Source organism: Castanea sativa, chromosome 10, assembly GCF_040712315.1.
Source record: "Castanea sativa cultivar Marrone di Chiusa Pesio chromosome 10, ASM4071231v1".
NCBI classification, from domain to species: Eukaryota; Viridiplantae; Streptophyta; class Magnoliopsida; order Fagales; family Fagaceae; genus Castanea; species Castanea sativa.
In genome coordinates this window covers 37,261,826-37,278,161 of record NC_134022.1, presented here as the reverse complement: position 1 = coordinate 37,278,161, position 16,336 = coordinate 37,261,826, and the positions used below count along the sequence as shown (strand labels likewise).

At 35.8% G+C, this 16,336-nt stretch overlaps 2 protein-coding genes across 2 annotated transcripts; one reads left to right on the top strand and one right to left on the bottom strand.

Annotated features, from left to right (window-relative positions):
- Positions 1 to 2,349: 2,349 nt before the first annotated feature.
- LOC142613879 (xylulose kinase 2) lies at positions 2,350 to 7,655 on the top strand. Its single transcript, XM_075786394.1, has 11 exons — positions 2,350 to 2,549; positions 2,876 to 3,527; positions 3,681 to 3,769; positions 4,100 to 4,164; positions 5,426 to 5,481; positions 5,754 to 5,874; positions 5,961 to 6,035; positions 6,119 to 6,172; positions 6,616 to 6,710; positions 6,794 to 6,968; positions 7,225 to 7,655. The coding sequence occupies exons 1-11, from the start codon at positions 2,491 to 2,493 to the stop codon at positions 7,455 to 7,457; spliced, it is 1,674 nt and encodes a 557-aa protein (XP_075642509.1). The 5' UTR covers positions 2,350 to 2,490; the 3' UTR covers positions 7,458 to 7,655.
- A 2,012-nt stretch (positions 7,656 to 9,667) lies between these two features.
- Positions 9,668 to 11,573, bottom strand: LOC142613713 (tubulin alpha-3 chain). The gene is made up of 4 exons (XM_075786181.1): positions 11,367 to 11,573; positions 11,027 to 11,261; positions 10,566 to 10,936; positions 9,668 to 10,477 (listed from the first exon to the last, which is right to left on the bottom strand). Exons 1-4 carry the CDS (start codon positions 11,457 to 11,459, stop codon positions 9,818 to 9,820), a joined length of 1,359 nt encoding a protein of 452 aa, XP_075642296.1. The 5' UTR covers positions 11,460 to 11,573; the 3' UTR covers positions 9,668 to 9,817.
- Positions 11,574 to 16,336: the final 4,763 nt, after the last annotated feature.

The window sequence follows — 16,336 nt, the reverse complement described above, 5'->3', positions numbered from 1 at the left end:
TTAATAGTAGGGTGGCAAATAAGTTTAGCTATTTTGGACTTTGAGAAAAGCTCGTGGACGTTCATTTATTTAACAAAATTAAGAATCTATTTTAGACTTAGAAAAATTGTGCATATTTGTTATTTAGCAAAATCAATATCAAATAAGATTATATAAGCAAATGAGAATGATTTAAGTTTTTCTCTCAAATATTATTCTTTATTTATTTTTGAGGGAAATTATACTTTACTATTCTAAATTATACATCAAATTACACTTTGCACTCTAAACTATTCGAATGCACACTTTACACTCTAAACTATAAGATTATATAAGCAAATAAGAATGATTTAAGTTTTTCTCTCAAATATTATTCTTTATTTATTTTTTAGGGAAATTATACTTCACTATTCTAAATTATACATCAGATTACACTTTGCACTCTAAACTATTCGAATGCACACTTTACACCCTAAACTATCACACTTAAAACTCTGGTGTTAGTTTGGCTGTTATATTAGACAGAATCTTACTACACGTGACAAGCGCATGCATCTTGTTTAGGTGGAACAGACTTAAAAGACCGAAACACCATTCTTCAAAATAAAGATATAAAAAAAAAACTAAAGCCAATTTTTTCCACATCTGTCTCTCTCTGTCTCATGTGTATGCCAATTTCCTTCCACAATGGAAGAAAGGGAAGAAAATCAGCTTACATGGTGAATTCAAGTCTACCATAAAAGGATATGCCCACTGGTAAGTCTTTCGGTTTTTTTAAGTATGGGAGTTTGTCACCACCGCACACTTTTAGTGCGATGGTCACTCCACAATAATAAGTGCTTGTGGAGTGTGGGGTGCAAGGGTTCAAGTCTCCAGGAGGGAGCTTCACACACATATACGCTTAAATTAGGCTAAAGTAAAATTTTATCTTGTAAAAAAAAAAAAAAAAAAAGTATGGGAGCTTGTCCAAAGGAGGTTCATTGTTGCCATCAATCTTAGCCCTCTTGCTTGGGCTTGGGCGTGTTTCTTCTTCTCCTTCCCTGGAAAGGTTTTTAGAGGAGGAAGAAGAAAGTGATTCCTTATTGTTCCTGTAGTATATTTTTTTGGAGGCGGTATTTGAGATTCTCTAGGATTTTTTTTTCTTCTTCTTCTTTGGGCCTAAAGAATACTACCTCATACTCCTTCACATCTGCCATCATTCAATCTTCGAAACCCTAAAGCAACAATCCAAATCCCAATTTAATTAAATCAGTACAAACTCTAATTACTTAATTAGATTGCTTTTAATTCATAAATATTGATTAAACGCACGTGAGATGTTTTGAAGAGGGATGTTTCAGTCTTTTAAACTTGTTCCACTTAAGCAAGATACATGTGCTTGTTACGTGCAGTAGGATTCCGTCTAACATAATAGCAAAAGTAACACCAGTGTGCAAAGTATGATAAATGTGTAGTTTATGATGCAAAGTGTAATCTGGTGTATAATTTAAAGTGGTAAAATGTAATTTCCTCTTTTTTTGGATAGATCTCTCAAATATTAATCTATCTAATCTAATTTCTCATTAGCCTAAATTTGTAAAAAACAAAAAAAAATCATTGTATTTATTTTATACAAGAAAAAAATAAGTTTATCCAATAGCTTGTAAATGAGATCAAACTTATTTAAAAAAAGTAAACACCACTCGACTTAATCACAATCTTAACCAATACTACAATAACTTAAAATAAAAAGAAATAAAAAAAAATTCACAACAACATTAATGCATCAAGGATAAAGCACGGTCTACAATTTCAAAAATGTAATCTTGTACTTGTTACATGCAGCCTCATCGAGCCTCTCATAATATCTAGATTTATTAATTTGTAGAGTTCACATGTTATAACAAGTATCCTTTTACTTACAAGTTATACTTTAATAATTCTAGTAGCATTAGAACTTGCTTTTTTTTTTAAAATCTTTTTTACGGCGGGGATGAAAAAAATAACAATATCCAACTTATAAAAAAAAGGGGCTGACGTGGCTGACTTTTATTGCTCTATCAACCATACATAGAACCTCTCTTTTTTTTTCTCTTTTTTTTTTTGGGCATAAAGTTGACAATAAAAAAAAAAAAAAATTACAGTCTGCTTTTGTTGTGAATTTGACTTGCTCTCTTTGTTGTTGACTATATTGGGTGAATAAAATTTGACTGGGTTATTTCAGATAGATCTTGATACAGATTAATTTTATCCAAATTTATCTCCTGATTAATTTGTATACTACTAACTAATCACTGCCAAACCACTCGTCCTTATCCAGAAATTCTGCGCTTTAATTGGATCTTATAATATTAATTATTACCTACCTTTCGTTTCAAGCGCCAATATATCCAATACTAAATATAAACACGAACAGAGAAGAAGAACAGAGTGAGCTCTGTCAATTTTCCTCAACTTCATTCTAAATATAAAACTCATCTCCTTTGTCTCTGAAACCCAGATAGAATCGCTTAGACCTGGTATTGTGCTCCAATGGAGGAATTGTCTCTCCCTCAAGACTCATACTTTCTTGGATTTGACAGCTCTACTCAGTAAGCCACTATTCTCTGATCTCTTTCTTACTCTGTTTTTTCACTTCATTCTTTGATAATAATCAGCAAAGCAGAAGTACCCAGATTGCTATTTTGACTGCTTGGTCTCTTTGTGTTTATGGGTTCTTATGATTTTGATCATATTTCATTCATATGGAAATTTGTTAGGGTTTGTAATTATTTCATACAATGGGATAAGACTGTTATTGATCAGTCACTTGTCTCTGTTTTTTCTTTTTCTTTGGTCTATTAGATTTTTATTTTTGACAATTATTTTGTGGGATTGGAATATTTGTAATCTGAATTGCATGAATTTTTTTTTTAAGGTCCTTAAAGGCAACTGTGTTGGACTCCAATCTCAACATTGTTAATTCAGAGCTGGTTCATTTTGATACTGAGTTGCCTCATTACAAAACCAAAGATGGGGTTTACAGGGATCCCTCTGTTAATGGCAGAATTGTCTCACCCACATTAATGTGGGTGGAAGCTTTGGATCTCATGCTTCAAAAACTGTCGAAAAAATTGGATTTTGGGAAAATTGCTGCTGTTTCAGGTAGTGGACAGCAACACGGTAGTGTGTATTGGAAGAGTGGCAGTTCTGCTATATTATCTTCATTGGATCCCAAGAAGGCATTGGTGGATCAGTTTGGCAGTGCCTTTTCCATAAAGGAATCGCCTATATGGATGGACAGCAGCACTACTGCACAATGTAGAGAGATTGAAAAGGCTGTTGGAGGAGCTTTGGAGTTGGCTCGACTTACCGGTTCACGTGCACATGAAAGATATACTGGCCCCCAAATTAGGAAGATATTCGAGACGCAGCCAGAAGTTTATCATGATACTGAGAGGATATCCCTTGTTAGCTCTTTCGTGGCGTCTCTTCTGATTGGTTCTTATGCTTGTATTGATGAAACTGATGGTGCCGGGATGAACTTGATGGACATAAAGCAAAGGGCCTGGTCTAAGATAGCTTTAGAGGTTTGTTGTACTTTGGGAGATCTTGGTTCATGATAAATCCCATATCCTTCTGGAATCAATTTCATTACTTTTAGAAAAATTGCCTTGGAGCTTGATAATTAGTTTGATTTTTCCTTTTTAATTAATAATCATTGATTTTTATAATTCTTACAGGCCACTGCCCCTAATTTGGAGGAAAAACTTGGGAAGTTAGCCCCTGCCCATGCTGTTGCTGGTTCTATTGCTTCCTACTTTGTGGAGAGGTTAGCATTATATTTTTTATTAATCATGGTTTTGATGTTCTGTAAATGCAATTTGTGGACATTCAATTAATTCCAATTTCGTGTGTTAACTCTTTCTATGCATTAGGAACGTATAAACTTATTCCACACCTGAACAGTTGTATTATTTTAGTTGTAACATAACCTACGAGTGACATCTGCATTTGATTACCTAAATGGATCAAAATTGCATTGAGAAGTATTGTGAAATTTGGAATAAGTATGTCACAGAGTTATATATGTAAAATTGTGCATCTAGCTTGCAGAATACATTTAGATTGACATCTAGAATTTCATTTTATCTACCTTCAGGTTCCACTTCAATAAGAATTGCTTGGTTGTTCAGTGGTCTGGAGACAACCCTAACAGTCTTGCAGGTGCATAACCTTTTTTCATCCCTAACTTCTACTTTCATATTTTTTTTTATTAGAAAATTCTTTTAGACACCTTCTAAACATCACACTCTTACCAGGATATATGGTTGATTTCTATGTAATTTATGTTATTATTTTCCAAAAGTGCTTCTGGTTGCCTTTTTGCTACCTGTTTACTTAAACCACAGGACATGCTTTCCTGACAAATAAACTTAGCTATATGCAAAGTCTGTACAGAGCATGTTTAATATATTTATTTTGGTTTTTGAGTGAGTGGTATACTCAACAGAAGTCCTTCTCTAAATGTTTGTGTTAAACTTATTTTAAACAACAATTTAAACTCAAATGATATCTCCTTCCCTTGTAAGGACAAGGTGGAGGGTGAGATCACGGGTTCAAGATCCACCAAGTGTTTCTGTAATTAGTCTCTCTGACATCCCCAGTGCCAGTTTGGGTATATAATCTGATTTCAAATGTTATAAATATCAAATGAGTGAAGACTTTTTACATCTTCAACTTTAGCTTGTTAAAAATTTTACTATCTTAGACACCAAAGAGCTCTAGTTCAGATGGCACTTCACCCCCTTGTAAGTTTAAGGTGGAGGATGAGGTTGTGGATTCAAGACCCTCCAGGTACTGTTTAACTTACAGGTAAAAAAAATAGTCTTAGACAATTGATGGGTTTTAATGTTTGAAACTTTTTGAATCAGCTTCTAAACATTGAAAACTTTGTTGAAGATTTGAATTTAATTTTTATCTAACTAATGTATTTTGAATCATACGCTAGCAATGGATCTAATGATCAATGCATAAGATGTTATATAGGTTTTTAATAATAAGTGATAAATGAAAATCAAAGAAGGCAGTATTTTTTCCTTTAAAATATTTACAAAAAAATTTCTCTGTAGTAAACTCCTATCAAATGACTAACCATCCGCCCATGTACCCTGATGACTGGAAATGATTAAGGATTGAAATTGTTAGTATACACTATACAGTGAATTCATAAGTCTCCCAAGTTAGTGTTGCAAGACCTCTTCGAATTAAGACATTTGCTTGAGATGGAGAAATTGGATTATTTATCCTTGGGTATTTGTAATGGTTCAGTGCTAGTTGGTTTTCCTTGTTTTTAAACCTTTCACTTTTTCGGCTTTATCATCCCCCCCCCCCCCCGGCAACCAAAAAATGAAAAATCTCTTCCAACTGTTCTAATTTGGCTTGCACTCCTATCTTTTTATCATCTAAAAGTGTCTTGATCCTGCAGGTTTAACCCTAAATACTCCAGGGGATTTGGCAATTAGTCTTGGCACTAGTGACACTGTAAGTTAAACTTACAATCCTAGTTGTCCATGTTTGAATTCTTAAGCTAGAATGTAGGGTAGTTTATTTTGTGACCACAGACAGTAGCATTCCTTGACAGTTTATATGGAGGTACACATACCATCATCATTAAATGCTGATTAGTTTTAATATGCATAATATAAGAGTCATAAGCTGAATATTAATGTTACTTTCTTACTACTCAAGCTTCAGTTTTTATCTAGATTGATATAGGTCCCTTTAGATGTAATCTCTTTATGCTTATTGCTCAGGTCTTTGGGATCACTAAAGAGCCTCAACCTAGACTGGAAGGACATGTTTTCCCGAATCCTGTGGACCCTGAAAACTACATGGTAATGCTGGTCTACAAGAATGGTTCCCTTACTCGTGAAGGTAATACTTTTGTCTAATACATATTTTTACAAATTCCAACAAGCAACATCCTTTGTTTCCTAGAGTGACTCTTATCTTGTTGTTAGATGTGCGCAACAGTTATGCGGAGAAGTCTTGGGAAGTTTTCAATAAATTTCTTCAGCAAACTCCACCTTTGAATGGTATGTTATGTCCTGCTTCGATTACTTATTCTGGAATTAATTGTTATATTTTCGTTCTTTGCTCATTTTAGTCTCTGAACTAGGTGGAAAGATGGGTTTCTATTACAAGGAGCATGAAATTCTTCCTCCCCTCCCAGGTAGGTTTTGGAATGAGGCTATGCATATTTGTTCAATATCTTCGGCAGCTGAATTTCCCCCATACTTTGATTTGGTTTTCAATATACAATACTTATACTAAACTTATAAAATGCATTGAAAGCACTAAGATCCACCATTAAGTGGTTTCCACAGAATATATTATTGGAGAACAACTGGTTAAAATTATGGTTGTTTCTGATCTGACAGGTTCATGAGGATTTAAGTAGACCAATAACGACTCAGTGATTAGTTAGACACTTAGATGGAATTATATTTAGTTCCTCCCATGGGAGTAGGACCAACTATGGGCTCCTTTATTTTTTAATTTTATTTTTTTAGATTTGGTGGCATATCCAAATTGCAACAATGGCTAGTGGGGCATATCCCCGTACTTTTATTGTAACATTTAAAATGATAAACTCACTTCTGTTTATGCTCCCAGTTGGCTTCCATCGCTATGTACTTGAAAATTTCTCAGGCAACACCTTGGAGGGTGTGAATGAGAAGGAAGTGGAGGAATTTGATCATCCTTCTGAGGTCAGTAATTGAATCTTGATTGTTTACTTTGGTAGATGAGATCCTACATGAACTCTTCATGAATTACAATCAACTATTTCCAGGTCCGGGCATTAATTGAAGGTCAGATCCTCTCAATGCGAGCTCATGCAGAAAGATTTGGGATGCCTTCTCCTCCAAAACGAATAATAGCTACTGGGGGAGCATCAGCAAATCAAAGCATCCTTAGCTCAATAGCTTCCATTTTTGGTTGTGACATCTATACAGTCGAAAGATCTGGTAAGAAGCCCGATACTATAATTTCTTGTTTATGTTTAGTGTTAGTTTCTTTTTAATCTTTTCTACATATGTGAATTAGTAAAAACTTGATCACCCTGCATATCCTTGGTCATATTACTCCTTCAAGACCCCAGTCTAAACAAGAATGCCTTTTCTAAGTTTCCCAGTGGCACCATATCCTAATCTCCTTTTGTAATTTTGAGCTGTGCCTGATGGATTAACCTCTGGATCATCTTTTTTTTTTCCCTCCTAACAGATTCAGCGTCCCTAGGAGCTGCCTTGAGGGCTGCTCATGGTTGGCTGTGCAGCAAAAAGGGCAGTTTTGTACCCATCTCATTCTTGTACAAGGACAAGTTGGAGAAGACATCTCTCAGCTGCAAGCTATCAGTGAATGCTGGTGACAAACAACTGGTTTCAAAGTATGCCTTGTTCATGGAGAAAAGGGTGGAGATAGAGAACCGCCTTGTGCAAAAGCTCGGACGTTGGTAAAGTTAAAAACCGGCTATAGTTTAAAATTTCGATTGTAACCACAATGATGTTTCACTAGCATCATTTGGATACCAAATAAATTTAGCGGAGCATTGAAAAGATCCATCATTGTTTTGAGCTGAATCTTACAAACATTTATTTAATCATATTTCAGTAAATACATAAAGGTGGATGTAGGCTTTTGGGGGTTGAATCAAATTTTTTTCTGCGTGGTATGAATAGATTCTTTTCTTTACTTGTTAACACTACTTAGTTTTTCACTTCAAAAAATATTTGAAATATAGCTTTTATTTAATTTTCAAATCTTGAGAAAGTTAGCTATAAGATTTGAATTTTTCAAAAGAATATTAATAATTCACAAATAATTTAATTTTGTCTTTTCTTTTATTGATTAGTCCAAGGAATTCATTTGTAATGATGCTACAGTTATTACAAACATATTTCACTACATAATGCTTGCACACTGTTGCAGTAATTTTTAAACACAAAATAAAATAAAAATATTATTAAAAATTCTCTCAATTATTTTGTCATCTCATAACATTGAATTGAATAAGAAATCAAAAGAAGGGATGGAAATACTTCATTAGATGACCTTTGATACTTAGATAATTTGAGAAAGAGATACGGAGATTGGAAATACTTCTGTTTATTTGTTTTTTTTTTGGGGGGATTTTACAGATTGTAAATTGAGGGAGAGAGGGAATTAGGAAACAGATGGGCGGTAAAATAGCACTAGCTCATTTTGCATTTTCGCGCGTGGCTTATTGACAAGTTTCTCAAAAGTCAAAACGTTAATATATATATATATATATATATATATATATATATATGATGTGGCATCTTTTATAAATCTCAACCTTAATAGGTGATATGATATTAAAAGCGAAGTAGATATTATGTTATTTATATATTAGTAGGACGCAAGCTAAAACTCAAGAGTTCATGTATTTTTGCTCTCACAAAGGGGTGGACCTCACACTTTTTGAGGTCCATCTCATTTAAGGGGAGATATATTCACTCAATGCATGTTAGATTTCTCCAATTATAGAACATTTCTCAAAAAATTTGTTGAATACTAATCAACACAAGTGAAACAAAACCCTCTAACCAAGTTTAACTGTTAGAGCTTGTAAATTTGTTTCCTAATTGCACCTCCATTACAGTTTTCAATTAACCACAAATGGAATTTGGCACTGCCTACTATGTAAGAAATGCATTTATCTATATATATAAAAGTTAGATGGTAATTTTATTAAGAAAGCCCAAATGAGGGTAGGTACAACAAAGGGGGAATATATCTATCAACATCTTTACAAAAGGCCCAAAAAAGGATTGATGAGATGAGTTAGGATCCCCAAGTTGAACAAAAGGAAACCCAATAGGTAAGAGAACAAGCTAGGCCATTGGAAGACCTAGGGCAAAAATTAAATTTAACATTAGAGAAATGGGGGAGCAAAAGTTGTATATCGGCAATTGTGGCCCTAAAATCCCATAAAAGGAGTAGAGCGAGGGGACTTAATTGAGTCAATAACAGTCTTAGCATCGCCTGATTAAGATCAAAGCGGGTTTTAGTGGAGATTGCTAGGAGAGCTGCTTTAGCTTCGGCCCAGGCTAGAGATGAGAATGTCTCTTTTGCAGTGGTAACTGAGGACCTGACCATTTGAGTCGCATAAAAAAAAAAAAACTGCTAAGAGGAAGGAAGTAGTAGGAGCGATGGCCGAATCAAAATTTAATTTCACCCAACCTAAAGGTGGAGGTTCCCAAGTGGGGGCATGAGGGTTTAATTTGGATTTCCAAGCATCGAAATGGGAAGTGAAAGCCTTGTTGATATCCATAACAAGCACCATGGGGGATGAGGAAATGTTTTCGAAAATTAACTTCGTTCCAACCCCACCAAATAAGATCGCAAGTTATTGCTGCCAAGAGAGAAAAAGCATATTCATCTTGAGAGTTAGATGCCGAGATGATTTGCTGGTTTCGTTGGAATGGATGATAGGAATATGTAAGAAAAGCCTATCATCAACCCAAAGTCTTTTTTTTTTCCTATTTAATCACTTTAAAGTTTAAACTACCATGGATAGAACTCCTAGCTCTTAGTCCGAATTTTAACTATCATGACGATAGGAAATAGAATATGTACCAGAGTGAAACAAATTTAATGAAGCATCATGACATACAAGTACAATCATTCCAGAGCCAAAGCTTGATGGGTTCCAAATCATAGCAATATAAACATTGATACTACCAAGTCTGTGCAAAAGCACATACAACCCCCAGCTCAACAACATCAAAAGCAAATAACTATGAAAAAAAACCATCATATTATCGTAGACATATATAAAAGGATTTGCACCCGACTACTCGTATTCATCTCCTTCATCACCATCCTCTCCCTCAGCAGACTCTGCACCAACCTCCTCATAATCCTTCTCCAGCGCAGCAAGATCCTCACGAGCCTCCGAGAACTCTCCTTCCTCCATACCCTCACCAACGTACCAGTGCACAAAGGCACGCTTAGCATACATGAGATCAAACTTGTGGTCAATCCTAGAGAACACCTCAGCAACACTGGTTGAGTTGGAGATCATGCAAACAGCCCTCTGAACTTTAGCAAGATCGCCTCCCGGAACAACAGTCGGCGGTTGGTAATTGATACCGCACTTAAACCCGGTAGGGCACCAATCAACAAACTGGATTGTGCGCTTGGTCTTGATGGTGGCCACAGCCGCATTCACATCCTTGGGCACAACGTCACCGCGGTACATCAAACAGCAAGCCATGTATTTCCCATGGCGAGGGTCACATTTTGCCATCATAGAAGAGGGCTCAAAGGCACTGTTGGTAATCTCAGCCACTGAAAGTTGCTCGTGGTACGCCTTCTCGGCTGAGATGACAGGAGCATAGGAAGAAAGCATGAAATGGATCCTGGGGTATGGAACCAAGTTGGTCTGGAACTCAGTCACATCAACATTCAAGGCTCCATCAAACCTTAAAGAGGCAGTCAAGGACGAGATCACCTAAATCAAAAAGAAACACATCAATCCCCACATTCATAATTCATAATAATATTTCCAAGTAAAACTAGGAGCCGATTATTATTATTACCTGAGAGACGAGGCGGTTGAGATTGGTGTAAGTGGGGCGCTCGATGTCAAGGGATCGCCTGCAAATGTCATAGATAGCCTCATTGTCGAGAAGCACAGCGACATCAGTGTGCTCGAGGAGAGAATGCGTGGAAAGGACGCTGTTGTAAGGCTCTACAACGGAAGTGGAGACCTGTGGTGAGGGATAGACAGTGAAACCGAGCTTCGACTTTTTGCCGTAATCAACAGAAAGACGCTCCAAGAGAAGCGATCCAAGACCAGATCCGGTACCGCCGCCAACAGCATTGAAAACCAAGAAACCTTGAAGACCGGTGCAGTTATCTGCAAGCTTTCGGATCCTATCCAAGCAAAGATCAACAATCTCTTTCCCAACTGCCCATATAAATTAAACAACACATTACAATTGTCAACAAAAAATTAACACAGTGTATGATAATAAGGGGAGTTTCGAAAAAAAATTACTGGTGTAGTGGCCACGGGCAAAGTTGTTGGCAGCATCTTCCTTGCCACTGATGAGTTGCTCAGGGTGGAATAGCTGGCGGTACGTTCCGGTCCTCACTTCGTCGATGACAGTGGGCTCCAGATCAACAAAGACGGCACGAGGGACGTGCTTTCCGGCACCGGTTTCACTGAAAAAGGTGTTGAAGGCATCGTCTCCTCCGCCTACTGTCTTATCACTCGGCATCTGGCCATCAGGCTGTAACCAAAAAAAAAATTTGAACGAGATCTAGTTATTCTGTGAAAAATTGAACTCGGTTCGAATCAGATCTAACGAATCGCGTAACAGAAAAGAAGAGCAAACCTGAATGCCATGCTCGAGGCAGTAAAGTTCCCAGCAAGCATTGCCGACTTGAATACCGGCCTGACCGATGTGGATCGAAATGCACTCTCTCATTTTTCTCAGATGTAATATTTAACAGCTAAATTCACAGAGATTATTATCAAAAGATAAAAAAGGAAGATCGGAGATGAGCGGCGTTTATCAAGACGCCTTTCAAAATGTGAGCTGAGAGTGAGACTGAGAGGCTTTTGGATTTTATATCTGGATGTTTTTTTTTTTTTAACTCGGGTTAGTTGACTGTGGTTAACGAAGGGTTTGTTTGTTTGATTGATGATTGGGTTGCTGACAGGCTGGCCTAACTGACCGTTTAACCGTGGTTAATTGCCGCCGATTTTTTATTTTTGATTTAGGGTGGAAGGAAGGTTTGGGTTTTGATTAAATTGCGAGGGTGCCATTGGTTATTGTGAATGATGGGATGAGAGAGAGTGACGGTTTTAATGGAGGATAATTGTGTCATTTCGGTTGTTAATTATCTGGTAGCATGTGATATCTTTGATTGATGGACCTTGTATGGCACATGCATGTTGTTGGGCAGGTTGGCTGTCAGGGAAAGGTCCTGCATTTCTGTCGTCAGGCCCACTGCGTTTGGTGAAAGAGTTTGGAAATAATCTCTTTTTCTTTTTCTTTTTTCTTTTTTTGAATAAGTAATTTGCTAAACCAATCATTAGAGCATCATATCTGGATGTAAAAATTTTGTAATTTTTGAAAAAAATAAACCTACCTTTTCTATTTTATATTTCTATTCTTACAAAACACTATATTCAGTTTGTCTATTCTATACATTTATTCAATAACATATTCATCATCACCCATCATCAGTCCACATCCACCATCAACCCACCTCACCATCATCATCAACCCACCCAGCCACCATCATCAAGCATCAGCATCAACCACCATCATCAAGCACCATCATCAACCACTATCATCAACCCACCATCATTAAGCACCATCACCCAAAAACCCACTGATTAAACAAAGAATAAAATAGATCAAAACTCCAAAACTCATTGATCAAACAGAAATCCCAAAACTGATCAAACAAAAAATTAAAAAGGATCAAAATCCCAAAACCCACTGATCAAACAGAGCTTCAGCAGAGATCGGTGGTGGCACAACAAGAGTTTCGACAGTGATCAACGGTGGTATAGCGAGAGTGAGCTTGCTTCGAAGATCAGTGGCACGGCTTGCTTCTTCGGAGATCAATGGTGGCTTGCTTCTTCGTTCATCCATGGTAGCTTGCTTCGAAAATCAGTGAGTGAGAGCGAGGGACCAGAGATAAAAAGAGAGAGGTGAGACTAAAAAGCACCATAGAGAATAAGAGAAAGTGAGGTGAAGGAGAGAGAAAAAAATGTAAAGCTATAGTAACCATGCATACATGCACGGTTGCTGTAGCGTTTTTGCATTTATGCACAATTTTACACCCACTAATGTGGGTTTTTTTTTTACCAAACTCAACCATCCGCCCATAAAATAGGGTCACTAAATGACCCCTGAAATATTGTGAGTCTCAAAGTGGGTTAGGATCAATTAGAATGGGGGCAATTGGCCCAAGTCCAACATTGCCCCAAGGCCATAAAAGATATTTAAAACAAGTTAAGCAGCAACTCAAAGAAAGTGGGCCTATTCACATTGTTTAGATTCCAAAACCCTTACCTTGTCCGAAAAAATCTAACATCACAACTTTGTCACAATTTTGACATGACATATTGTAAGTGATAAATTCATATAAAAACTATAGATAATTATTCACAATTTGTTACATCAGAGTTATGGCACAAAAAATTGGGGTCATAAAATTACTTCTATATATAATAGTCACATGAGCAATGTTATATACATAAAAAATAAAATAAAATTGTCAACATTTTTTACATATGTGGCAAGTTTGTAATAATTTTCACAGTGCAATTACCATAATTGCACTGCCCTGAATGTCAAATGTGGAGGTTCATAAACAGTGGCTTCGGTGATTGTTGTTGGGTTGAGTTACCAGCCAAAAAAAGAGTTCGTATATTTTCGTTAGTTGCATTACCTCATATGCTGCAAGAGTGATGCTACCCATGTTACAAAGTTTAAAGTAGAGTAACTTTAACAATCTTTTTTTTGAGAATGTGTAACTTTACAAATTGATGCATTAACTAATCTAAAAGGTAATATGGAATTGATTTATTATGTTGTTGTCTTGTAGATAGGTCGTCAACTACGTTTTTACCACTTTAAGTAAAATCGAATCAATTGATAATAGTTTTGACATTTTCTATCGCAGCCTCTAAATTCTATTAGCATAATAAAAATTGAAAGTAACTTTTTAATCAAATTGAATCTGGTCAAGAGTCTTAAAACTCAATTGAATTTCAAAACTATGCTAAGAAACCATTTATTTGCCAAGAATGTGATGGGAAGCAAAAGGAGAACAAGATCAAAGAGACAAATTGATATTCTAGTTCTATAAATGCTTGGCTTGATAGACCCGATTCACAAAGATCCCATTCCCTTTCCCAGGCATTCTGTATCTTTTCCATGACCAAAATTTCATTGGATGGCCAACTTCAATGTGTCACTTTCTATGCAGGACAGATTCGAGCAGTCAATAACTTCAGAGCCTGATCTTGCCTTGAAGTTTGCCACCTTTCCAGGGGACATGCAGATCCTACATATTAGGGAAAAGAGAGAGAAAAATATAAAAATTAATTCAATACCACATAAGATCTCTTGATAAATTAATTATCAGAAATATATAAATTTAAGATAAAATTGATTGGAAATCTCTCAAATCAACGATAATTCACCAAAAAAAATTTAAAAGATAATGAAATAATACAATGAAAAGATAACAATGGCAAATGACAATGATGATGATGATATCCAAACTTGTAATATTACAATTCTTGACTAAATAAAAAGATTAAAATATTTTTTAAATGCGTGTATTACTTATTTATAAAATTTTACTGACAATACTTATAACAATTGTTTTTTATATATATAAAAAGTTTTCCAAAATCAAAATTGAAAAAAAAAAATCCTAATTAAAATCTATTTGGTCCCAAGGAAATTATGTGGTTTAGGATACCTTATTTTGTATGTCTCATTTGGCATGCCAATTTTTTCCTCAAAAATTGAGACACTAGTTTGATAATAACTTGTTTAGTACTAGTTAGTACTAGTACCTTTTCATAAATAAATCAAAAGTAGCCACTAATAAGAAAATTAGAATGACATGGCTTATGTCTAGTGCACTAGACAGAATCCCAAGCCAAATATAAAAACATGAGTTTAGCTATATCCCGATAAGGAGCATTGACAGCAACATTAACCTATTTTGAAAACTATGAACAAAAATGATTCCAATGAAAATGTAGCACATAGTGGTTGTTAACATCCTATTTTGTTCATTTTCGATTTATGTGCAAGATTCTAAAAATTCCACACACAAAAAAATCATATTTTAATCATGAGATCATGAAAATGTAAAAAATAATCTAATACATCCCATTCGAATATTAGTTAACTTAATTTTCCTATTTAACAGTCAAAATGACTAAATTGCACGTGAATGACCAAAATTTAACTAAGTTGATCGATGGTCAAATGAGCTCAAAGTTTCACTTAAACATCAATTTCTATCACTTTACGTCAAAATCAATGTTTTCAAATATTTTCCCAGTGGCACATTTCATTGATGTGTCACTTGCACTATTTGTGCTCCCGATGCTCATCTATAGGGGCGTGTGTATGAGAGTGTATGAAGTGACCGCCAATCATTGAGATTTCTTAAAGTTGTGATTTTATTCAAAATTTAGTACCACTATGCTTAAATTAGATAAAACCGTGTTTGGAAACAGAAAACAAATTCAAGGATTCAATTAAGCATGGGAGTGTGTTAGACACCCCACGAAATCTGCCCATAGTCAATACCTAATTTTGATTATTCTTGAAAAAATGTGTGCTATAATATAAACAAACTACTTGCACAGTCTCAAGGGCATATATCCCATGATATCATGCATGTATAAAGAATATTACATGTGAATTAATATCCATGGTTTTGATTTAGAAGGAAAAGAAAAATATTTTAGTTCGAGAACCGTGATTGGCAAGGGTTGATTTCAAGATAAACTAGAAATCTCAACGTTGCCTATTGCAGTCACAATTTGGGTGAGTCCCAACTCCCAACCATCATTAGGATCCCATCATTTTGTGGCAAATGATGTGGTATGCCTGTTAATGATGTTTGAACTAAAGGATCACACAAAGGGAGACATCATGCATGATCTTATTTGTCACCAAGGTTTTTGAAAAGGAAATGCTTAAAACCAAAATTTTGTATAAAAAAGGATGGTTTTTGAAATGGATGAACCATAACCATAGTTCAATTTTTGAAAAAAATATTAGTGAAATGGAAAACTATGAGAGTTTAATTTTGTGAAAATGTCAACTGTGGAAGTGTAAATGTGGGTGCCCGAGGACCGAGGATGAACTTGAAGAGTCGCAATGTGGAGGGGGGGGGGGAGGGAATGCCACAAGCCCAAGGAGGAAGGTTGCTCGGGAGGAGAAGAGTTAAGTCAAAAGGACTCTGAGACATTCCAAGTGGGAGGAGGAATCTGACGAGAGGGAATTAGAGATCATAAGGGAAGTTTATAGTTTGTGGTAGCCTGTAGCCTCCGCATTAAATGGTGGGCAACAGTTTTATCAACTGTATTGATGAGGAAGTGACCTGAACAATGCAAGTTATAACTAAGTAAACTCCTTCCACCACATTTTTCAAATGTAGAAAGAGACAAGTGTCATGAGAGAAGGCTGGTTAGGAAGAGATGGATGGTCAAGATGTGGAGTAGGGGAGAGTATATAAGAAAAAGAAGGTTTCCAAAGAAAGGGATTCGAACAAAAAATATCATTGAGAAAAGAACATTGAGAGAAGAACATGA

Excerpts from the sequence above, each read along its gene's own strand:
- LOC142613879 (XM_075786394.1), top strand. The coding sequence starts at position 2,491 with ATGGAGGAATTGTCTCTCCCTCAAGACTCATACTTTCTTGGATTTGAC. Across the intron at positions 3,528-3,680 it reads GGTCTAAGATAGCTTTAGAG|GCCACTGCCCCTAATTTGGA; the intron begins GTTTGTTGTACT and ends TAATTCTTACAG. Across the intron at positions 6,711-6,793 it reads AATTTGATCATCCTTCTGAG|GTCCGGGCATTAATTGAAGG; the intron begins GTCAGTAATTGA and ends AACTATTTCCAG.
- LOC142613713 (XM_075786181.1), bottom strand. The coding sequence starts at position 11,459 with ATGAGAGAGTGCATTTCGATCCACATCGGTCAGGCCGGTATTCAAGTC. Across the intron at positions 11,262-11,366 it reads GCCTCGAGCATGGCATTCAG|CCTGATGGCCAGATGCCGAG; the intron begins GTTTGCTCTTCT and ends TTTTGGTTACAG. Across the intron at positions 10,937-11,026 it reads TGCCCGTGGCCACTACACCA|TTGGGAAAGAGATTGTTGAT; the intron begins GTAATTTTTTTT and ends TTATATGGGCAG.